The 24,875-nt window shown below is 37.3% G+C and overlaps 1 protein-coding gene and 1 long non-coding RNA gene across 3 annotated transcripts in view; both read left to right on the forward strand.

Moving 5' to 3' along the window:
* Positions 1 to 24,875, forward strand: part of LOC143714310 (T-lymphocyte surface antigen Ly-9-like) — a 122,208-nt gene that overhangs the window by 1,163 nt on the left and 96,170 nt on the right. For both annotated transcript variants that reach the window (XM_077205460.1, XM_077205461.1), the window contains exons 2-3: positions 12,367 to 12,666; positions 12,779 to 13,021. In XM_077205460.1, the coding sequence (XP_077061575.1) occupies positions 12,367 to 12,666; positions 12,779 to 13,021 (543 nt within the window). The remainder of the gene's footprint in view (positions 1 to 12,366; positions 12,667 to 12,778; positions 13,022 to 24,875) is intronic.
* On the forward strand, positions 7,000 to 8,413 carry LOC143714314 (uncharacterized). The gene is made up of 3 exons (XR_013195448.1): positions 7,000 to 7,134; positions 7,894 to 7,982; positions 8,298 to 8,413. It is a non-coding gene; the product is annotated as an uncharacterized LOC143714314 (long non-coding RNA).

The following is a 24,875-nucleotide window of genomic DNA, read 5'->3' on the forward strand; positions in this document are numbered from 1 at the left end:
TGAAAGATCCTGTTGTTGTTATAGGAGTCAGTGTGTGTTAAATTAACTTTTTTTATGGTGAATATAATATTGAACTGTGTTGTCTAAAGTTAGTGTCTGAAGCGAAATTGACTTTTAAAAAGAAACCCACCATGAGAATTATTAATTCTCTGTTTTTCCTCATAGTGAACCACATATGAGCAGTTGAACCCTGTTGGGTTTTATTAAATACTAATATGATTTTATTTATTATAGTCTCAACAGAGGAATGTAAAACAGATCTGCTAGTGGGAACGTCCTGCATCATTAAGCTGACAACAACAAACAATGTGAAACCACCTGAGATAAGATGGATCCATGACAGAAACGGCTACATTCTTCGCTGGAAAGGTGGGACTATCAGAGAAATATCTGAAGGTGTATCTATGGAAGAAGATGGATCATTGAGATTTTCAAGTGTTAGTCTGAATGACACGGGCAAATATACATTCACCGCATCTAATGCTGAAGGTACAGAGATTGTTAAAGGAGAAGTGGAAATTAAAGTATATGGTAAGATGACAAATATTTCTACCTTTCCAACACAATAATAATAACAAAATCAGACTGTATATTTCTATAGTTACAGTATAGTAAATAACCACCATGTTTCTGAAACAGAAAAGGCCCCTAAACCTACTGTAAATATAAGTTGCACAAATGATGGGAAAGCGACTCTCTCCTGTGACATCGGAAAAAGAGAAGATCTGACTCTATCCTGGTATAAAGAAGACAAAATTATCCAGAATGACAAAAACTCTCAGGTGTTCTTGTCATCTACTCAAGTACAGGAGAATAAACCGTACTCATGCGAGGCACACAATCCTGTCAGCAAACACATAAGTGAGAGTATTACAGTGTCATGTAAGTTATTTTTATTTCATGCTTTTTATTCTTAAAATGGTTAAAAATACTCTTGTGTTGTCTGTAAGGAAACATCTAAATCTAGAGCTTTTAGGGTTTGAACAGACCTGAACTTAAAAAATGACTTAAAACAATAAGATGTGGATCTCTGGAACTTTTCACACTTCACTTTTGTTTCACAAAGGAAATGAACTGGTTTCCTGTGTGTGCTGCTGATGTGCAATCATGAATCTATGACAGCATAACAACAGTATTTTTTCAAGTGCAAATTTCAAGTGCTTAAAATGTTTGTATCATTAGAGTAACTTCCCTAGATTGAACTTGCTGAGATAACTTTAATATCCAAGTTGTCACTTAATACAGTTATATCAATAATATAACAAACTTAAATAATAGCAGCACAAACACTTTTTAAAAATTGAAACAACAATTCATTTTATTTCCTTTACAGTCTTCTTTATGTACACTTTTGGTACCAATATGTAACTATGAGGTACTAACATGCGCTCTTTAGGCACAAAGGTGTGCCTTTTGAAAGGGTACCACCACAAGGACAGCTTTTGTTCCTTTTTCTGAGAATGTATGTAGTATAATTATAGCATTGCACTCTTAAAAATAAAGGTTCTTAATTGGCAATTATGGTTCCGTGAAGAACATCCATGGATTCTTTCCATTTCAAAGTTCTTTGTATATTGAAAAAGGTTCTTTGGATTATTTAAATGTTCTTCAAAATGAGAAACATTAAGAACTGTCATGTGCTCTGTGGAGGTTTTTGGGACTTTTGTTTCCCCATTTGTTTCCTGACATTTATATGTGCCTATTTTCGACGCCAGCGAAATACATAAAGCAAATTTGCCTGTGAACGCTTCATATAGGCTAATACAATATAGTTAGATCTAAATTCAGGTGATCACTCATATCAATGTTTTGTCATTACGACACTATCTCACGACCAATTCGTACGAATTTGTACGAGTGATTAAAAGGTGGCTAATTCGTACGAATTCGTACGACCTCACTCATACGACCTCACTCGTACGACCTCACTCATACGACCTCACTCATACGACCTCACTCGTACGACCTCACTCGTACGACCTCACTCATACGACCTCACTCGTACGACCTCACTCGTACGAATTTCTACGATTTGTCTAAACCCACGTGATGGGTAGGTTTAGGGGCGGGGTCAGGGGTAGGTCATTCGTATGAATTCATACGAATTGGGCAACTCGTAAAATATGTACGATTTAGCAGAGTGAGGACGTATGAATTTGTACGAATTAGCCACCTCGTAAAATTCGTACGAATTGCCGTGAGATCGGGTTGGTCATTATATCGTCCATTCCTAAAACATGTATAGTTTTTTGTCATTGTTAATTTAAAAACATCTGATTATGCTAATAAGCCGACAGCGCAAGTGGTCATGTAAACGCGGAAACCCGTTTTCTTTTATGGGAGTAATGTAATAAACGGCTTATAAACTTTCTCTCGGCTTATTGAATTGTGCATGTTTGAAATGTGACAGGAACGTATCCTTAGGGCCGATTTAAAAGCACATGACAGAACAAACGTTTTGCAGGAAAGAAAGAAGGAAATATGTCACAAACGCAGACTCTTTCATGACCCAGAAAATGATCAAATGTCCTCTTATCTCGTGCAGCAGAAGTGGTTCACTACGAGCTGTAGACTGTAAGTTTCCTGCTGACATTTAGCAAGCTTTATTTAATATCACAACCGACATAACAAATGAAATACTCTGAGTCAGATACACAAATGATTGTTTTGACGTCACACAGGGGCATGCACTGATCTATGACATAATATCTCAGTGGGGGCATGGCCTGATTTATTAATTAAGTCATGTAAACTCAAAGCGGGCTACTTGCGGTGTCATGGTTACTGGTGTGCATGTAAACATGCTCAATGATAACTGCAAATCCAGCTTTCTCTGCCTGGATCCAGTTGTGTCTATGAATCGCCAACCCGATCTCACGGCAATTCATACGAATGTTACGAGGTGGCTGTAACGAGTCAGCTCAGAGGGGGAATATTAATGATCAATAATAACTGGTTATGATTAATTATGAATATTTGGTTCAGTTAATTGTATTAACTTGATGTAGCTAACTTAATATTACAATCAATGAATCAGTTCGTCCAACGAACTCTTTTGATTATTCATTTATTCTAAGAAAAGGGTATCTTCCATGGCCATGTAAGCATGTACAGCGCTTTGAGCATGTAACAAGATCATAAATCATATAAGAGACTTTGTTTTGCAAGCAGTGAAGTCGAACCAAATACATATTTTGCACAAGTTTTATTAACTAAATCACAAACATAACTAAACTAAACAAACATACATACATGTATACATAAATAGGTGAGTGATAAGAGGAAACTGGAAATCGGAAATGGAACTATGGAGAAGATCCATGTAACTATGAAAAGAACCATCAGCTTATCATTTTCAAAGTACCTCATTAAATGTATATACTTGCATGGCATTTGCAGCGGACACATTTCTTGAAGAACGTGGAAAAGAATGAAGATGTTTCCTTTGAATGTCAAACATTGAAGTTGCAATCGTATTCTTCTCCATTGGATGAAGATAAGATGAACTTGCATGGTGTTGTAAACCTTGTTCTTCTTAAGTGTAGAAAACTTAGAAGTGCAGACCAGGAGACTTTAAGAGGTATCTTTCGAGCAGAAGTTCTTTATTGCGTCGCTGTAGTAATCTCAATCAAGTCTAACTAAGGGAACATTACATTGTAGTTTATATACATTTCAAGGGGGAGGGATTACATATAGGTGGAGACTTCTCTGAAACAAAGCAAATGTAAATAAGGTATACAGATTGTGGAACCTGCTCAGCATGAGACACAAGAACAGGAAAGGCATAGACTTCTCGTACTGAGATGAGAACTCCAAGACAAATGGTCTCAGTAATAAAATAGCAGGTGTTCAAACTTGCTCAGCATGAGTCTTCACCTGGTAAACAATGAGATCAGGAAAAGCCTAGCCCTCTCGTATTGAGACAGTCAGGAATATCCCGCTGGGAACCCCTACCGTTTGCAGATATTTCCTAATCTCATCATTTATAAACTTTCTCAATATAAAATACTATTGTATTGGAAATCAACATACATCAACACATTGTAATTAAAGGGGGGGTGAAATGCTCAGTTTCACTCAATCTCATGTTAATCTTGAGTACCTATAGAGTAGTATTGCATCCTTCATATCTCCAAAAAGTCTTTAGTTTTATTATATTTATAAAAGAAAGATAGGCTGTACCGAGTCTTTCCGGAAAAACCCGAGCGGGTGGAGGCGTACCGTGTGGGCGGAGCTAAATAATCACGACACGAGCGCGCGAAGCTTTTGCGTTGAGAGCGTCTGGAAGCTGTGAGTGACATCCGAAAATAAACCATGGCTAACAATCAGATTCAGCCATACATTTTTGATCCAGAATCAGATCCCGAGGCTGAGATTGAAGACGACCAGCAGCAGCAGCAACGACTACAGCAGGACGTCTCTATGTGGTGTGTAGGCCTACTGGAACGGTATAACTTATAACTTAAAACTTAAACAATATAAGGGCTCGTTCATACAGAACGCGTTTTTGCTCACAAAAACGTGAGATGGGCAGTGAAATGGGTGAAAAACATAAGGTCTCGAGCGTTTTTTTAAAAATAGAAATGATTTGAACTTGAGCGCAGTGTTTTTAGAACACCATGTCATGCGCGAGTTTTACAACATTTGTGTGTTGTAAACAGACAGACTGGTTTATGAGGACATGCTTTATTTTTACAATAAACAAACTGACACCTACAGTGGCCAGCTAAACAAATGTATTTAAACACACACCATACATCGCATGCTCCATAGATACATTAACTGTATGTGATCATGTTGTTTACTTTCTGTGCTTACACGCCGATAGTTAACAACTCACAGACATTTGAAGCAGTTTTACTCACCGCCTGCGGTTCCAACGCACGACCGTGAACCTTTATCGTTGGGACTGCTCCATCTTTGAGTATTAGGCGATCTGCAAATCCGGCGTTGAACTGGGCCTTGTTTATAAAACTATTACTGTCGAAATGAAGGGAACAAACAAAAACACTTGCACAACTCCGTTGCTGCTCTGGAAAAACAAAATCCATCCACAGGTCCCTTAACGCTGGGTTCTTTGGAAATTTGTGCAATGTTGTCTTGCCCTGGCAACCAAAAACACACTTTTTTGGTGCCATTTTTTTAATTGCAGCGCAGCCGAGCCCAGCGCTCTGATGGGCATAGGCGTACTCCGGGAGAAGTGCCCTTAAGACCCGTATAAGGAAATTCCGGCGACTCTGACGTCACACAGGCCCGTATTCGAAAAAAACTTTCCGAAACTTGTGACAAACCGGAAGGAGTATTTTTGGAACAGAATTACTCCATCAAACTTACAACTTCATTTTTGAAACTTTGTCCATGTTTAGTATGGGAATCCAACTCTTTAACAGTGTGAAAAACTCACTAAGCATGAAACAGCATTTCACCCCCCCTTTAAACATTTAGATACAATTTGTAATCCTACAATGGGTAGTTCGACTCTGTTCTGGATGAAGGTTTTCTCTCTCTCCGTAAAGCACATGGCTGAGCACATGCAGATCGTGGCGTGCTGGCCCTGGGCCTGAGAGGACATGCAGAGCAAATGGTGGGAGTTGCGATGGACTTCTTCTGCGTTGAATGAAGACGTTAGCCAAACTCCTGAGGTTGTCCTTGATGCTGTTGTGGTTGAGAGAGTCATCTGTCCTTTGAATGAGCACATGGCTGGTTGTGAGTCAATGCCTGCTGCCCTGGGGCCTGGGGCCTGGTGGGGCCCCGCAGGACAGCAACCAGAACGTACGAGAGAAGGCCAAGAGAGCAAAAGTTGGGTGTAGATGCAATATAAAGCCTTAGGCATGTCCCACCCCTCAGAGTTGGCTCGGCCAGTAAGAACGGTGGAAGTTCCAGGCAGGAGAATTTGGTTTATGGCTCTTTGTTTCAAGCGTGCTCATTTGCATGTGCACCCTGGATTGCTGGTAGCTGTGAAGAACTGTGAAAGATTATTGTAATACTAATATGTTGTTGTTATCGATATATCATGTACACAGTCATTTCTAACTTCAAAGCACCAAGTTATAGAGATCAAACATCCCACACATCTGATTTTGGTTAACCATGGTTGCAAAGTCTGAAACATTAACCCATTAGAGTTTACAAGGAAACAACAAAAGGAAAATCATGAGATGGGAAAATTAGATACATGTTTATACCTTTCTCAAGTGATTATATATTTAGAATATATAGGATTAAGAAGGCTGAAATCTCCTTCTCAGTAAGATTTAAGTAAGAGTCACATCTCTCAGGTATTCCAGGGTCGTAAAATTCTTATCAATGTAACTGGACACTGAGTTCTGCCAGTGGTGTTAGTTTCAGGGGAAGTTGGCCACATGTCTTAGTTGGGAGAGTGAGTTTGCCGGACTATTCGTTAAATATGAATAATTTGTGTGTGATTGGTCCAGACGCTACATGGCTAATTCTTACGAATTCATACAACCTCACTCGTATGAATTAGTACGATTTTTGCTAAATGAATAAGTGTAAATCATACATATTTTACGAGTTGCCCAAATCGTATGAATTTGTACGAATGACCTACCCCTGATCCCGCCCCTAAACCTAACCATCACGTGGGTTTAGACAAATCGTACACATTCGTGCAAGTGAGGTCATTCGAATTCGTACTAATTAGCCACATTTTAATCACTCGTACAAATTCGTAAGAATTGGTCGTGAGATAGTGTTGCAATCGTAGCGATTCTTTTCCTCCTCTGTTCTGTAGCTTTTGGCAGTCCGTAAAAAAAATACCTCAGATTTCTTGTCAAATGTAGTTGTACAATCTCATAGCTCCCCATTTTAGATGTTTTTTTTGCGCCATTCACGCTGAAAACCAATGCTGCCACTCAGTGTGTGTGACCGCAGTCACTCTGACCGATAGTGACAGAAGATTGCAAACACATGTAAGATCTGAATGGAGTTTATTGAATAACTAAAAGGAAATACGCAGGTGAGTCTCTGGATTGCAGATGATGGTGATACTGGCCTATGAATGATGAGTCTTATCTTTTGCAGGTGGTGATGTATTGAAGCAGCCAGATCACTGGAGACTGGCAGACAATGACACACAGAAGACTGAAGAAAACGAGACAGTTCGACCCATAGGTAGGTAGTCAGGAATGAGTGCAGTGTTGAACAAACGAGACCAGACCCAGATCATCTTCTTCTTCTTCTTTTGTTTTTATTGGTGGTTGGCAAACAGCTTTCAGGTGTATATACAGGTGAAACTAGAAAAATTAGAATATCGTGCAAAAGATAATATATTTCAGTAATTCAAATTAAAAGGTGAAACTAATTTATTTAGTATATAACTGTATACATATGCATGATTATACTTTTCAGAAGGCCAACGTTTCTGTATTTAAAATCCTTTTTTTAATTGATTTCATGCAATATTCTAATTTTGAATTTGGGGTTTTCATAAGCTGTAATCCATAATCATTAAAATTATAACAAATAAAGGCTTGACATATCTCACTTTGCATGTAATGAGTCTATATAATATATTAGTTTCACCTTCTAAGTTGAATTAGTGAAATAAATGAACTTTTGCACGATATTCTAATTTTTCGATGTTCACCTGTATGGGTGTTTTTGCCTCACATTAAAAAAATCAATGCTCCAATACCAGTGGTAGCTATCAGATTGTGCTTTGATTTATGCCATAGTATTTACATGGTACTCCAAGATACTCTCAAGAATACCACAGTACTCCAGAGACGCTGGAGGGATATTAACCACATAAATCTGAAAGTAACAATGAATATGCACGTTTTTCTTTAGAGTATGTCATAAATCAGTACAATGATAATTTAAATATGCTTTCCTGAAACTGGTTTTATATCATATTTTTCCCCCACATAGAATCAAACAAAGGATGTGTCGTTGCAGCTGTCATTCCTCAAGTCACTATGATTATAATTATGATCCTTTTCCTATAATTGCTTTTCCCGGTAAGACAACTGTTGTGTTTAATTGTTTTAAAATATTCAAATATGTTTCCATTCTTTCATCTGTGCTTATCATTTGCTCAAAAAAAAATTATGACCATTTATAAACTCATGAATAATTCACAGTACATCTATATTAATAAATGTATTAATACATATTCATGTTGACTGTAAATTGTAACGGCCTCCTGATTTGTTATATACCTTTAAGACGCCTCCTTTGATGCGGGAGACACAAGATTGAACTTATTTAATTTCTTTGTGGGAGATCATTGCTATATGTTTTATAATGTAAATAAAACACCTGTTTTTCCTCAGAACAGCATCTGTGAGTGTGTGATTGATGCCACACACACTTCTGCTCATCATGGACTCTCTGAATCCCAGCTTCACTGAATCAACTGGAGCTCTGAACCGTCTGTGCTTCAGAACTGGGACTGTTCCTCAACTTTCACTGTTGCTCTTTGACCTTTCTGTCTGCTGGCTGTTGCAACTTCATACTCAGGTTATGAATATATGAATGTACTGTTAAATATGCAGATATTTAATTTATTAACAAGATAAGAATCTCTTACTGTCACCAACTTAAACAGAGAGTTTTGCAGGTGTGAAATAAATAGCTTCTATTGCTAAGGAAAACATTTAAAAAAATATATGGCAATACATTTTACACTATTTTACAGTCAATTTTCTGCTTCATTTTTCTTTTGTGTTGGAAAGTAGAGAAGGCATTTTATTCTATTTTATTTAGCTACCAAATCAAAGGGATTGTTTTGCACTAGTGCCAATGTGAAGAGTTTGATGTAGGACAGTGTAAACATAGAATGCAGTGTAAATCACTTTGAATAAAATCCCATGTCAAATGTAAAATGTGAATGCTTTCTGTTAAGACTTCTATTTTAAAAACATAAATTCAAATTCAGAAGGAGATTTGTGCCACTAGTGAAGTATTTCATTTTTTTTATTAAGTTGAATCAATTTGAAATTGTGTCCATCACAGTTTTGTTTGTATAATTGAATTACATATTTTCAATAAATACAAATATTTGTGTCAGGCTATCCTACTGTAAGTCAGGTATTATAAAACAGCTACTGTTTTTCGGAGAACACCCCAAATATTTACTCTAAAATTATTGTCTGGGCAAAAAGGATCCAGCACAGATAGTTAATTTGTGTTATTAAAGTAGTTTATGCAGTGGTTATTTTTAATGCATTATGTATGTAGTGGTCAGGGTTGGTCGTCTTGCTGGATAGACACACACTTGTGCCAGACGATATCAAACATTTGCCATGAATGTCCACAAGATAGCAGCAGAACTGTAAACGCTGAACCCAAAAAAGACCAAACCGATGGAGAGAGACCTGGCACCAATATCTCGTTTCATGGGCCGGTCTGTCAGGGAAAAAAATCCTACGCCGAATTTCTTTTTTTTTTTTTGACAAATTCATTATGCCGGCACAAAGACCCCAGATCCATTAAGCAAAGCAAAAAGAATGGGTCACTGATGTTTTATGAACACAAATAAATAAATTATGAGATGTATAGCCTATTGGCCCAAAAAGCATGTCAGTCTTCCAGATGGCCAGTCCACCCCTTCCATAGTATTTTCTTTCGTACTGTTGAAGTCAATGGGATCCATCAACTGTCTGGTTCCAACATTCTTCAAAATATCTTCTTTAGTGTTCAACAGAAGAGAGAAACTCTTACAGGTTTGGAACAACATGAGGCTGAGTAAATGATGAGAACTTTTTCATTTTGTGGTGAACTATCCCTTTAAATGACATCTTCAGTTTATGATTCTGTCAGCATAATCGCAAACTCTCTGATCACAAACAGGAAATTCTTTCTGTTTCCTCGAGACAAAACCACAGATTCAGAACCACTTCAGCCACAGAACCAGAAGTGAGGGGCGGGGCTTATTATTTTGGTAAAAAAAATAATAAAATAAAAATAGTAATATATATATATATATACATACATATTTTTGTTAAATATAAGCTGTTTTCACATGGATTTTGATCGGATCCATGTCTACAATATTTAACAACAATACTTCTAAATAAAGTCACTTTTCCATACATAAAATATGCATATACGATATTATGATGTCGAGCAAAATTTTAAAACATAGCCGATTGGTCATGCTTAATGTCAATGATACAAACAGAATACTTCAAGGATACAGGCTACAACTAAAAATATTATTTCAAATATTAATAAATATCTAACATGTTGTAAAGTGTTTCCAATTTGACTGTATGTGTCACATGTCTGTCCTGTCTTGTTATGCACATGGGTGTTTTGTTATTTTGAGCCATGTGCTCTTGTCATTGTTTTATCCCTCCCCCTTGTTATCTGATTATTGGTTTAATTGCTCCACCTGTCTGTCTCGTTACCCTCCTTTGTTTGCCACCCTATTTAGTCTTCCTGTGTTTGCTGTCCTGTGCTGGTTCGTTGTATTTGTTACGTGTATTCGTCGTGTTGAGTTCTGTTCCTGCCCTGCCTTGTTTATTCTGGATTAAGTTTGTACGTTGTAGTTTTCTTTTGTTTATTTTATGTTTTGGTCTTTATTAAATACTTCTACTCTGCACTTGAATCCACGGATTTATTCCACACCACGCACCGTGACAGTATGTGATAATATTATTTCCTTCACGTTGATGTTACAATGATGTTGTTAAGGCCTACTTAACGACACAGAGTATGAGAAGATTTAATGTTAATGGATTCAAGAACTGTAGTCTATTGTTACTTCAACGACACAAATAGCCTACAAATTTGTAACATGTTGTAACTTGTTTCTCATTTGACTGTATATTTGATATTATTTTCTTCATGTTCATGATGATACAAATAAGACTTAAACAGCGTATGTAACGAAGGCTATTTAATGTCAAATAAAAATAACAATTTAAGCCTGAACAAGTGAAACGTGTCTCTGTATGAAATCAAATGTGATATGTAAAACATATTTATAAAATAATAGGTTTAAAACCTTTATTTAATCGGCTCATAATAAAAATAAAAACATGCAAACAACAAACAAATCCTCTTTAAACACTTTTGACTCCAACATGCAATTTTCCGGACCTTCAAACATCTAGTTCAAAACAGTATTAAATTATAACCATTTTTTGTGAAGTTTCAGTATCATATTCTTTTTGCTAACTATCTGTAGGATGAACAGAGGAACACAAGAGAAACACAATACCATACGTATAGATATATAACGAAGGCAGATTTGAACTCAGAACAGTTTCTTTACAGATATATAAGGGGGCTTTTACACTGGGCCCGTTTGCTGCGGTCCGAGCCCAGGCGCGATTGTTCCCGGCGCCCCCCGCAGCGTTGGTCTGGTTTCATACTCAGCTTAATTGATTCTATCCAACTCTGGTGCGTTTGCGTGCATCTTACGTCATTCCAAACGTGCACGGGGCATGATAGAAAACACGACGCAGGTCAATATATTGTGTTTTTTTATTAATTTGGTGCTATTATGCATAGCTGAGTAACAACGCAGGTTAAGTATGTGTGTGTGTGTGTGTGTGTGTGTGTGTGTGTGTCGCATAAGCTGTCTTTCTGCTGCTTGACTCTTTTGAGGAGACAGTGGATTTCTATTAATTTGTTGCCCTGATTGCACGCACTATACGCGAATACACTGCAGACTCACTCTTGCTCGTATCCAGGGTAAATCTTCATCTCTTACGTGTGTTTTATTTAACAAGATACATCATAAGCGGCTAAAACGCATGCGCAGTACACTTTACTTACTGAACAAGTGCGCACCCGAGTCTGTGTTGCTTTCACATGCACGCGAACCGCAGCACGGTTCGGGAGCAACCGAACTGAGACCACCTCCTCCAGGTTGTCTCGGGTTCACATGACAGCGTTCACATTAGCGATTTTTCATGCGAACCGTGCCCCGTTCCGAACTAAACTGCCAGTGTGAAAGCCCCCTAAGTGTCAGGTCAGGACATATGTGTTGTAATTTTACACAGCTTTAACTTCTGTTGGCCATTACAATGGTTTGGTATTTCTAAGTTACCTTTTACCTTTCAGCTGTTTTTATAATAATTTTACTGTTTAAGCTCTGATTTAAAAGGCACTTGCGCAAATCCCCATTTGTGACAACTTACCCCGTACAGTGTGATGAAAGATCCTGTTGTTGTTATAGGAGTCAGTGTGTGTTAAATTAACTTTTTTTATGGTGGGAATATAATATTGAACTGTGTTGTCTAAAGTTAGTGTCTGAACCGAAATTGACTTTTAAAAAGAAACCCACCCTGAGAATTATTCATTCTCTGTTTTTCCTCATAGTGAACCACATATGAGCAGTTGAACCCTGTTGGGTTTTATTAAATACTAATATGATTTTATTTATTATAGTCTCAACAGAGACATGTGGAAAAGATCTGCTAGTGGGAACGTCCTGCATCATTAAGCTGACAACAAGAAACAATGTGAAACCACCTGAGATAAGATGGATCCATGACAGAACAACAGGCTACATTCTTCGCTGGAAAGGTGTGACTATCAGAGATAAATCTGAAGGTGTATCTATGGAAGAAGATGGATCATTGAGATTTTCAAGTGTTAGTCTGAATGACACGGGCAAATATACATTCACCGCATTTAATGCTGAAGGTACAGAGATTGTTAAAGGAGAAGTGGAAATTAAAGTATATGGTAAGATGAAGAATATTTCTACCTTTCCAACACAATAATAATAACAAAATCAGACTGTATATTTCTATAGTAGTTACAGTAGTAGTAAATAACCACCATGTTTCTGAAACAGAAAAGGCCCCTAAACCTACTGTAAAGTTCAGATGCACAGATGATGGGAAAGCGACTCTCTCCTGTGACATCGGAAACAGAAAAGATCTGACTCTATCCTGGTATAAAGAAGACAAAATTATCCAGAATTACAAAAACTCTCAAGTGTTCTTGTCATCTACTCAAGTACAGGAGAATAAACCGTACTCATGCGAGGCACACAATCCTGTCAGCAAACACAAAAGTGAGAGTATTAGAGTGTCATGTAAGTATTTATTATTTCACATGCTTTTTATTCTTGAAATTGTTAAAAATGCTCTTGTGTTGTCTGTAAGGAAACATATCGCCTGTAAATCTAGACCTTTAAAGGTTTTAACAGACCTGACCTTAAATATTGATATAAAGCATAAGATTCCTGTTTTTGCTGCTGATGTAATCGAATCTATGGCAATCTAACAACAATATTTTTCAATTCAATAATTTCAGTTATTTTTTATTGACTCTGCAAAATGGTGTTAAACTGTGAACTTACTGAAGATAAGTCAAAAGTTTAGACACACTTATGTATTCATTGTAAAAAAATATTGCAATTAGTTATCATAACTTAAAATTTATCATTGAAATAACTTAAAAAAAGCTGAATATAACTTAAAATTACGACACTACAAACACTTAAAATTGAAACAATTAAATATATTTTATTTACAGACTTATTTATGTACTGAAATGTACATGTTTGTTACCAATATGTAACTATGAGGTACTATTTTGCACTCTTTAGGCAAGGCCTTTTGAAAGGGTACTGCCCTAGTGACAGCTTGTGAACCTTTTTTCTGAGAGTGTATGTAGTAAAACTATAGCAATACACTCTTAAAAATAAAGGTTCTTTATTGCCATTTATGGTTCCGTGAAGAACATTTAAACATCCATTCCACAAAAAGTTCTTTGTAGTGAAAAGGTGCTTTAAATTATATAAATGTTCTTCAAAATAAAACACATTAAGAACTGTCATATGTGCTCTGTGGAGGGTTTGGGACTTTGTGTTACTTCCTTTTTTGAGTACCATGTTGAAGTTCATAGGCTGTTTCTCAATATGCGTTCTTCAGCGATCTTGCGTCCTTGTGTTCTCGTACTTCGTCATCAGCAACCGTCGAAGTTCAATTGTAATACTCAAGAACGCAAGAACAGAGACTAGTTGACACGTCAGGACTGCGTTGTTGTCGTGTCCAGGCACAGGTCATTCCTCAGATCTGGATACGGCCTGGATACGGCGGACTGCGGTAAACCAGCAGTGGATTTTGATATTCTAGGTATTATCAACTGGCCGGAATTTTGAGATCACAATAGACGTGAAGGAGTATAATGCGTTAAGAACTCGCTCAAGTACTGGGGAGCTAAACCATTTACATAGCTGTCAACCCTCCCGTTTTTTCCGGGTTTCTCACGTATTTTAGCTCTTTTCCCGCTGTCTTCCCGTTTTAGCATTTTCCCGTAAAATATCCCGTATTTTTACGCTCTTATTGTGTTAACTCCAACTATCTGTGTCTGTGAAGTGCTAGACCTCCAGTAAAGCAGGTGGCAGTATACAGACAGTAGCTTAGGCTACTATCGAAGAAGAAGAAGACAGTTGCAGCGGCGGGCGGGAGGAAGAGGGAAAAAGTAGCGGGAAGCCTGAACTTCGAGGACATTAGAGTAACGGTTAGACAAGTGTGATGATGGATCAGGACGCCGACGGGCAAAATCACCGTGACCGAATTAACCACCAACCAAAACTGAGGACATTATGCAGATATTTAAGTAAATGGGAGACCATCTTCCACTACCTGACAAGCAGCAATTAGGTCCAAATTATGCCTACTGTAAAATGTGTCGCTGTAATTTCAGTGTTGGTCATGGAGGGAAAAACGACGTATCACAGCACGAAAAATCACTCAAACACAAGCGCGCGAGTGAGTCAGCTAGGCACACAACATCTTTATCACCATTCATGGTGAACCGTGCCTCGTCTGAAGCTGACCAAATGGTGATCCATGATGGAGTCCCGCGAGTGAGTGGATTACCTCAGAAAATGGCAGAACTGAAGGGATTTGCACGATGGCGGCGGTGCTCTTCTTCCTTCCCGGGTTTCTGCCACCCTACTTCAGGAAGTGGGTCAATGAATTGACATGGAGAGAGCAGAGGAACATTACACAATTCATATCTCCTCCTAATATCAAATAATTTGTATTTATCCAGTTTTGTTATTCTAGAAAAAATGTTTGTAAAGAAAAGACTATCGTCATAGTTTGGCGCACATACAAATTAGAGCCCGACCGATATATCGGCGAGCCGATATTATCGGCTGATATTAGACATTTTCATAACTATCGGTATCGGCATTTATCATGGCCGATAAATGAATATAAAAAAAAAATGCGGCGTGCGGTGATTCATGTAAAGGTGGCGCTGCCAATAAAGCACTTAAAAGCTGTCACAATGAACTGGCAAAAGCAATGATATGAATACATCAAATATAGCAAGGAGACATTTTATGAAGTTGAGGATGCGGACTCGCGATCTTTGAACGCGCCAGAGAGAAATGTACATTTCAGAAGGATTAGGCCTACATAAGCAGAGAGCAGTTTGTCTTTCGTTTTGATTTGTTCTGTTTAAAAGTAGACATTTCAATAGATATATTTCTCAGCTCTATACGCTGAGTTTCGGTTCATTTATGAGACGAGTTGCAGTTCACTCGCCGGCGCCTCCGTTTCGAGATTATCTATTGTCTGTTATATTTACTTCTTATTTATTAAATCCAGGCATTTGGTTGATGAAACATTGATAAAATTAAGATATAATTAATACAAAACGAAATTGACTTTAATGAAAGGCTTTGTGCTTTCTGTTCGAGGTCTATGTGAAAGTTTTAAAGCACTTTAGTGCCGCTTTCGGAGCTTGTCACGTCCGTTTTTTCCTCATAAATGCGAACACGAAAAATAAAATAAAACGAATATTATATTGTCTGTTGAGAGCCAACCCTTCTTCATCCGGTGGGTAGTAGACTATTACTTTTGATTTGCGCGGTGTAATTCACTGAATTGATTTCTCTGCTGCCAGCCTCTGTCACGTATTGTGTGAGCTTGTGACTATTGCAAGCGCCCAGCTGAGAAGTCCTGATTATATTGTCTGCTATGTTTACTTCTTATTTATTAAATCCAGGCAATTGATTGATTAAACATTGATTAAAATGCGTGGCGCGAGCGACAAATCTCCGACAGTAAACGGATGGCCCATTCTGCTCTGTAACGGGTGCTTTTCCGCGTCTCGGGTAAACAGCTGTTGCGACTCACGCGAGCAATGACGGCCACGTCCGGTGTAGACACAGTATTAAAGCTCATTCTGCCTATAACGCTACTTTACAAAATCAAGCAATATTCCAATAATTTATATAATTATAACACTTTATATAGGGCCATTTTGTTTCTTTAGTAGGAACATTTTGCTTACTACTTATTTAAAACAGTATAAAAGTCTGTACATTATGTAATTAAAAACGTTTTCATTATGATATTATAAATTTTACTTTAGTAAAAAGATCTGAGTAATTCCTCTACTTGTAGAGATTAGAGGAATTAAGACTAAAAATAGAAGATAATGTCAGTGACACTTTTGATATATTTATTGATACAAGTTGTTTTATATAATGTGATTAAATTAAAAGACAAAGTGGTTAGTGAAGATTTTGCAACAGTATTTAAAATATAATATAATATAACATGCAATGCAAACTAGTTTGGTTACAGCTCAAATGTATCATTCTCATTCTATCATTCCCCCTGCCTCCATTACATATCTTTGTCCCACTAGTGTTTGATCACAACATTTGAGTGATCATTGCAAAACGTTTATATATTGATTCTGTTTAAATACTTTGTATTCTATATACAGTACCCATCAAAAGTTTGTACACACCAATAGGAAAGTGTGTCCAAACTTTTGACTGGTACTGTACTATAATACACATAAATAATATTGCTACTGTACACATAAATAATATCGGCCGATATATCGGTATCAGGCTTTTTTTATCGGTATCGGCATCGGCCCCCAAAAATCCATACCGGTCGGGCTCTAATACAAATAGTTGGTAAAGTTAACTACTACTACGACATAGCGACCTGTAGAGTCTGCTTCAACCATCAAAGTCTCAAATGGGATGTTTTTTTTCAAGCAGAATAATTGTGAAGATTATGTTATTTCAACACCTAAATAAATTGTCTCACAAAAGTTGCAGTTTGGTCTGGTTTTGTTTTCGTTTTATTGACCACATAAAGAAAAAATACCAGGTTGCTATTTTCACAACGTTTCTAAAATGTTTTATATTTGTAAGATAAAACTCTTATCCTGACTTTTCTGTCTCTGCCTGTTTTCTCTTTCTCCGGTCTTTAAGGCTGCAAGGGTTTGTAGGGAGAGAAGTATTTGCTTCTCTACACACATCTGTTTTAAAGTATTCTCCATGTGTGTCTCTTGGAAACCGACCCAGATAGAAGACTTGGATTTGGCCAGATCTACTGCCATGAATATGCACTTCTGCCAAATGGACTATTTTTTCTCTTTGTCTTGCATTTTATATTGTAATGTATATTCTTATTGGTTGGTTGCTACACCATCCCAGGGCCATAGCCAAGTATAAAGCCAAGTACAGTTGAGGATGTTTTGTGAACGGATTGGCTTCATGTTCATGACACTTTTTCCAGGCATGAAAACTCTTTTCAGTGAGTGAAAAAAGAAAAAGGCTGAAAATGAGGAGCAGGAAAAAAATAAATAGAGATAAAATAATCTAACAATACTTCATTTTAAAATGTTAGGTGTGGTTTCTAAAACTTTTTTTTTTAAATGTGGTATTGCAAAATTATCTAATTAAAATACCAAAATACAATGTTGTGAAAAGTTGTAAAAATGTTTTGTTTGCTGGGTAGATTAGTAGATATTCTCGTGATACCATGTCACATTAAAATACCAAGCAGTATTTTCCTGATTTACTGCTCATTCAGTCAAACTCACTGATAATAATTTTTTGTAGTGCAAGCTTATAATTACAAATTATTCATTTCAGTCTTTTTGAATAGAAGTACCCCAAACGGGAAGTGTTGCACATAATTCAAAACACAGTAGGCTGGTCAGGAAAAAGGTGGATACTCTGTCCTACACCGACTCACACCCAGGCTTGGATTTAGAAAGCAGAGGCCCCTGGGCACAAAATCTTGGTGCTCTAATGAATCAATGAAATGTAAACATAATAACATTAAAATAAAATAAAAAACATAACATCTTGTGAATAGGCCTAAGTCATTTAATCAGCGGAAGGTTCTAAAAATATTAAAAACAACAAAGCGATAATTCTCTGCAGTGAACTGACGGAAAAAGACAAAAGATATATGCAATAGGCTACTATTAAAATATATGCAAAATTACATGAAAGTACCAACTAGAGAATGAGTCCCACATATTATGCATTGATAAGCCTAGAACGTGTATCTGGTCATAAAAATTAACAGGGAACATAAATACAACAACGTTACATGATTTAAAAAGCAACATATCATACGGTGACAGAGGGCTGGTGAAATGCTAGCTAATTCAGAAAAATTATACATTTAGGTGATTCGGAAGGCTTCTGCGCCGATCCGGGCATCTATAATAATAATCAAAGTAATAGATAGGCCTAGATTTTGAGGCTGTCAAACTGGTAATGTACGTTACCCTACCCGTCACCGCCGGATCTCTGCCGCCTTCAGCGGCTTCTGAGTCGCAAGACAATTGTTGATAATGTTCCGAATGTCAGATCCAACATTGTTGATAACCAGTTTTAAAAAGTGAGAGGGAAGAATATCTAGCGGGGAAAAAGGTAGACTTTAAAGGTGCAGTGTGTGATTTTTAGCGGCATCTAGTGGTGAGGTTACGAATTGCAACCAACAAAAGTTACGGTGGCCGACAGGAAATTCTTATTCGCTGAACTAAGCTTGCTTCCTTGCACGAAGAGCAACATAATAACGAAACGCGTTTGTCCGTTCAGGGCCACCATAGAAACATGTCGGCGCATTTCAATGTAAGGGAACCCGCAGAGTATGTAGATATAAACTGCTCATTTTAAGGTAATAAAAACATAACGGTTCATTATGCAAGGTCTTTATACACCACTGAAAACATAGTTATGGATCTTATATTGCATTTCTGTCAATAGATCCTCTGAAATTAAAGGTGCAATGTGTAATATTACATTTGTAATGTAAGTTATTTCCCTGCATGTCTGGAGGGAGACCGGCTCGAAATCGCTTCACTGTACTCAAGCAAAAATAGGATCAGGTGCCAGCTGTCTCGAGGTGAAAGCATGAGCTCGAGTGATGTTGATTTTTGTCAGTGAAAAAATGATGGAGGTTTTCACATTCAGAGTGGGAAATCATGAACTGTGATTTAACAGAGGGGTTAAGAACAGAGTCAATGGTTGAAAAGAGAGTTCTGGAGAAATGTGAATTCCTCTGAATGATGTCAGACAGGAATTTGTTCTTTGCTGCTCTTACTGCCTTTTGCAAATAATTTAATGAGGCAGTCAGCGTCTCAAATGATATTTGGAGCATTTCCGTTCGAGCCGTCTGCACTGTTGACGTAATAGTCGAATGTCGCTGTTTATCCATGGCTGAGACTTATGTTTGGGATGGATGAGCTTGCAAGGTGCAATGGAGTCAAGAATGTTGGAGCATTTATCATTAAAGTCTTAAAGTCACACAGTTAGTGGGGTCTTGGAGGCCACCTAGAGGTCGGAGGCCCCCGTGCACCGGCCCAATCGGTGGTAAATCCGGCCTTGCTCACACCAAACACATTTCCTATCATGTATGCCTATCTGTGCATTCACACCGCCGCCGGCGAGAGCGTCAAAGTGGCCGGAATTCATTCATTTTCAATGAGAGCCGGCGGCGAGCTCCGGCGAGGGCGGCGCGGCACGTCTTGGACGGGGAGAGCGGTGAGGAGAGTTGAAATCAGGTCAACTTTATGGTAATGCGCTATGACGCGGTTCGGCGGCAACCAATCGGAATGTAGAAGTGCTCCGTTTGAGAGGATTCCAGAGAACGCAGGCCAGGTAACATTGGTTACGACCACATTAGTTCCCAAGCAAAATGGAGGAGAAGTTAATCATTTCTGTTGCGGGTTTACCATTGTAATATGACTTGTCATATATAAATAATAAAAGTTGACATAAATAAAAAAAGTTGAAAATGAACACAAAAGCCACACCACACAAATTAAATTTATTTATTTCGTCTGCAAAGTAAATATAATTGTTAATCTCTTTCCATCTGTAATTTTCTTACTTTCAAAGTTACTTTCACATTTCAAATATATTATTAGGTTAACTTATACCCTACGTGTGGCCAGTCTGCACAAATACTGATCAATATGCTTATTTGCTTGCGGCCGCTTTAAATGAAGTTTAAAAAAAGATCAAGCATTCGATCTACGTCAGAGCATCAGAGCGTCCACGAATCTTGCACGGCGTTGTTAGCAGGGCGGCGAGAGCGTATTTTGCCACTCTCGCCGGCGGTGGTGTGAACGTACAGTATGAAAGACGATAAAGCCAATCAGGTTTAATAGCTATCAGTATAACTATGGTAATACCAACACTATATATTTAATGATTACAGTATTCATGTCACATATAGGGCTATGATACTCCAAGGTTTTAGTTATAATGAAAATAATATTGTACTATGTAAATGACATGGTACTTTTAGGTTGTTGGAAGTGATGCTGCCTGGAAATTACCCAGCTAGCCCAGACATGTTGAATGTTGACTTACATACACTCTCATATTTTATTCTTTAGGTAAAGAAGTGAAGAAAGCAGTGGGTGATGAAGTTTCTTTTCTTCCTGTCACCAGCATTATATGGAAACACAGAAGCAGTAGTGATACTATTGTCAAGGTGATTGAATGGGATGATCATGGTGCTTGTATCCCGAATCCGAGATTCAAAGGCATCACAACTCTTGATACAGAGACCGGACAAATCACCATTACTAATCTAACAGTGGAACATAGTGGAGTTTATACCATTGACATCAACGGCAAAGAGCAGGAACAAAGATTCACCTTGTCTGTTATGGGTGAGTGCGTTGATTATTATATTCAATAAATATAAATAATATAAATGCATCATATTATTATGCTTGGTTTTACTTAGCCTCACATACTAAAAAACAAAAAACAATGCAATTGTATAATAACGCATGGTGCTTTGATTAATACCATGGTAAAAACCAGTGTAGTGTTATAATACTTATGGTTTGCAATTAAATACCCTCAATATCTGCTACCATCATTATACTATGGTACTGTCACAACACTTTGTGCAAGGCTAGTGAAGTTGTGTTTGATTTCATTTTGCTTTGTCTGTGGGCTAAATGTTCTTACTTTTTCACTGTTTCTTCTTCATAGAGCCAGTCCCCAAACCTGAGAAGAGCGGTGTTAACCCTAATGTTGTGTATTTAAGATGCGAGAACAGTGGTAAAATCATCGGCAAGGATTCTACTAGAGAAGAACGGAAGTGTTCAGCATTCCACCTGAAAGGAGAGTCCATCACAGTCAAAAACGAAGGAAATCCAGAAAACTTCTACACCTGTACACCCGATAACAGTGCAAGTAAAGAGACCAGTGATCCGGTCTGAGAGAGAGATCTGTTTAAAGGCTAGACAGCATAGAGTCTCTTAACAGCATAAATCTGAAAGCACTACTAGATAAACATGTTTATGGTTTTTATTTATATAATGCAATAATTCAGTAAAGCAATATGTAATTTACTAACCAAATTCTGATCATTTAAATGTGTGTCTCAGGGCTGAAGTTTTGTTTTGTTTCGTCACTAGATTCAAGCATTGGATTTGTTGTTGAAACTGCATGTCATTCCTTCAGTTACTGTGATTTTAATCATTCTTTTTTATTATTATAATTCCTTTTTTATCGTAACACTGCTATTAAATTTAATCTTTTAAAACATTTAAAATATGTTTGGTTTCTTTCATCTGTGCTTATCATTTTCCTCAAAACCCAAAACAAGCATTGAATAACATAAATGTTCTGAGTATATTTATTGTTACATATGCAGATACTTTATTTTCAAGGAAGGACAAGATGAAAATATCTTATTGGCACCAAGCAGAGAATTGCGTATAAATAAATAGCAACAAAAATGTAGTACTGTATATTAAAAAAACAAACATTAAAAAAAATACAGTATGTCACGGCACAAGGGAAGTGTCACGTATCTGTTCCGTTTAGTTAATATTTTGTCTTATCTGTATTAGTTCTCATTAGATGCCATGGTATCTGATTTAGTCCAGCTGTTGCTGTTTAGTATCCTCATTTACCATGTGTATATATATACTCCATTTTCTGTTCAGTCCCTTGTCAGTTCTTGTTTGTGTGAAAGGGGTTATCATCTTCTGAGTGTGTTACTTGATTAAAAACTTGATTTGTAATTCTCAATATTTCCTTCGTTGTGCGCCTAGTGGTGGGCAGATCGAGGTGAAACAGGTGAAATGTGAAACACTGAAACAGTTGAAGCAAATGTGCTGTTTTGTGTCGAGGCTTCGAAACAATCCGACACCAGTCTCCACAGTGACCCCTAGTGGTCAGAACAGTGTAAATGCAACAAAAACCCAGGCCATATGTGAAAAATATGATAGAAATTCAAAATGTCTGCTTTTTCTACACGTCTCCTCCACCTGTCTGCACGTGTCATCAGCTCTGGGGCGATGGAGAAATCTCCCCACGGAGGCGGGTCTGTGGAGCAGCTACGCCAATTACTGATTAAATATTTAGGATAGCGATAAAGGGAAGCAGTGCGCGAGGCTTCTTCTATCTTCTATTCTTCTATTAGCTAAGCAAATCCAATTCCTCTCACTCTGTAGTGTGTAAGGGCATGATTATTAAACAGTAACTACTGTGTTTTTGTATTTGTTTTGTTAAAGCAATTCATATATAGGGATTCCTACGGTGGCCGAGAAGGGTCACAACACATACAAACGCCACAACAACTACATATTCAGAAAACACCTCCAAATTCAGAAAACACATGCAAACGCCACAACAACTACATATTCAGAAAACATCTCCAAATTCAGAAAACACATACAAACGCCACAACAACTATATATTCAGAAAACACCTCCAAATTCAGAAAACACATACAAACGCCACAACAACTACATATTCAGAAAACATCTCCAAATTCAGAAAACACATGCAAACGCCACAACAACTACATATTCAGAAAACATCTCCAAATTCAGAAAACACATACAAACGCCACAACAACTACATAGCCTACTCAGAAAACAACTTTGTCGATTTCACATCACGTACGCTGCAAATAAGAGGCTACAGTAGGTTAGTGTTTCTCTTTTATTATGACAGACTTGTCGATGTGCTCTGATACCGAAGTGGTTATGTGTGTTTTCAACATATTAAGTTATTGTCCCCATAACGTATTAGTCCATGCAGATAATTGTTAAACGTTCTGCCAACGTTGTTAGCTGGAAACTAGCTGGCTAGCTCGCTTCTGGTCACTAAATAGATGCATTACTTGTAGCCATAGACAACAAAAGCGCACATTCAGATAGCGCGAAGACAACCGGATGGATGCGGGTCCATCACTGATTATGGCCCCCCTGGAAACTTTTCCGTTGTGTCTTTGCAGTTTGCAGTTCGTTTCCCTATTTGCTCGTGCTGTGAATATTTGCAGTGTACGTGATGTGAAATCGACGAAGTTGTTTTCTGAATATGTAGTTGTGGCGGCGTTTGCATGCGTTTTCTGAATTTGGAGGTGTTTTCTGAATATGTATTTAACACAGTATTGTTCGTATTTTTTGCAACAAAACTATATCTCCAACGAAAGCCACAGCAAAACTGCAGCACACAGCAGTGTTTGTGAACGAATCTGCCGCTTTGAACAAATCGTAAGAGTCAATGGCTGCGTTCCAAACCGCATACTCTATGAGTAAGCACTTAATTTCAATGAGTAGGCTACTTACTTAACGAGCGCTAAAAGAGTAGGTACTTTATAGCCAAATCTCGTTGAGTATGAATGCGATCCGGACATCATCCGCCTGGTTGACGTTATCATGTGACCTACGACGCGTTATCACAAGCGCAACAACTTAAAAGATGAACGACACGTTTAATTCATCTATCTGTAAATATCTTGATATTGATGAAACTTGCTCATTTTGTGGTATTGTTGAAGAAACAGCTGCCAATTTATTTTGTGAATACATTTAGGGTTGATTTAAATTGTTATATTTTAAACCCTACTAATGTGACCCACAGTTCCTTATAACGATTTTTTTAAGAAACCCCAAAATCGTCATCTCTTGAATATGTTGTTAATTTCTTTATTTTATACCCAAAAAGTTTCTCCTTTAAGTTTTCCTCTTTTCTTGATGAATTTACCTCTTGTTTCATCCCTCAGACTTATAACAACAACACGACTATTTTTTAATGTATTATGAAGAACTATTTAAAGATATTTAGCCTTGTTATTGTTCTTTTTTCCTGTGTATAAATATCATATTATGATGTAGCCTACACAAACCAATGATCTTTGTGTTTTCTGTTTTGTCATTTTACATCAGTAACTCGACAGCACAACCTAGAACAGTTTTCCTCTGCGTTTGTAATGTCTGCACAAGGAGACGGGCCGCTGCTCGAAGATCTCCTTTGGAGAAAACTGTTGACTTTATACTCGAAAAATGTAAATATCGCTACTTAAAAATTAATATTACCTCAGAATGAATTGCATTGTTAGCCCACCCCAAAACTTAAACAAAATAATATTATATTAAATGCTGACCAATACTTAATTATATTACTTTTTTATATATACTAAAAATGATATAATTTAATAAAACAAGCAAAATGTAATTTGTTTTGTCATATGAGTTATGCATGAATACATGTGAACATCTCAATTGTCAGTCAAGCAATGAATTAATGCATACATTAAATAATTATATTTTATATACTGACAACAATAAGAAACATGAATAATTGAGTAAAAGAACAAATAAAAGTAACCATCACACAATAA

This window comes from Siphateles boraxobius, unplaced genomic scaffold (genome assembly GCF_051911475.1).
Source record: "Siphateles boraxobius isolate OS27281-9 unplaced genomic scaffold, OSU_SipBor_1 53, whole genome shotgun sequence".
Taxonomy (NCBI): domain Eukaryota; kingdom Metazoa; phylum Chordata; class Actinopteri; order Cypriniformes; family Leuciscidae; genus Siphateles; species Siphateles boraxobius.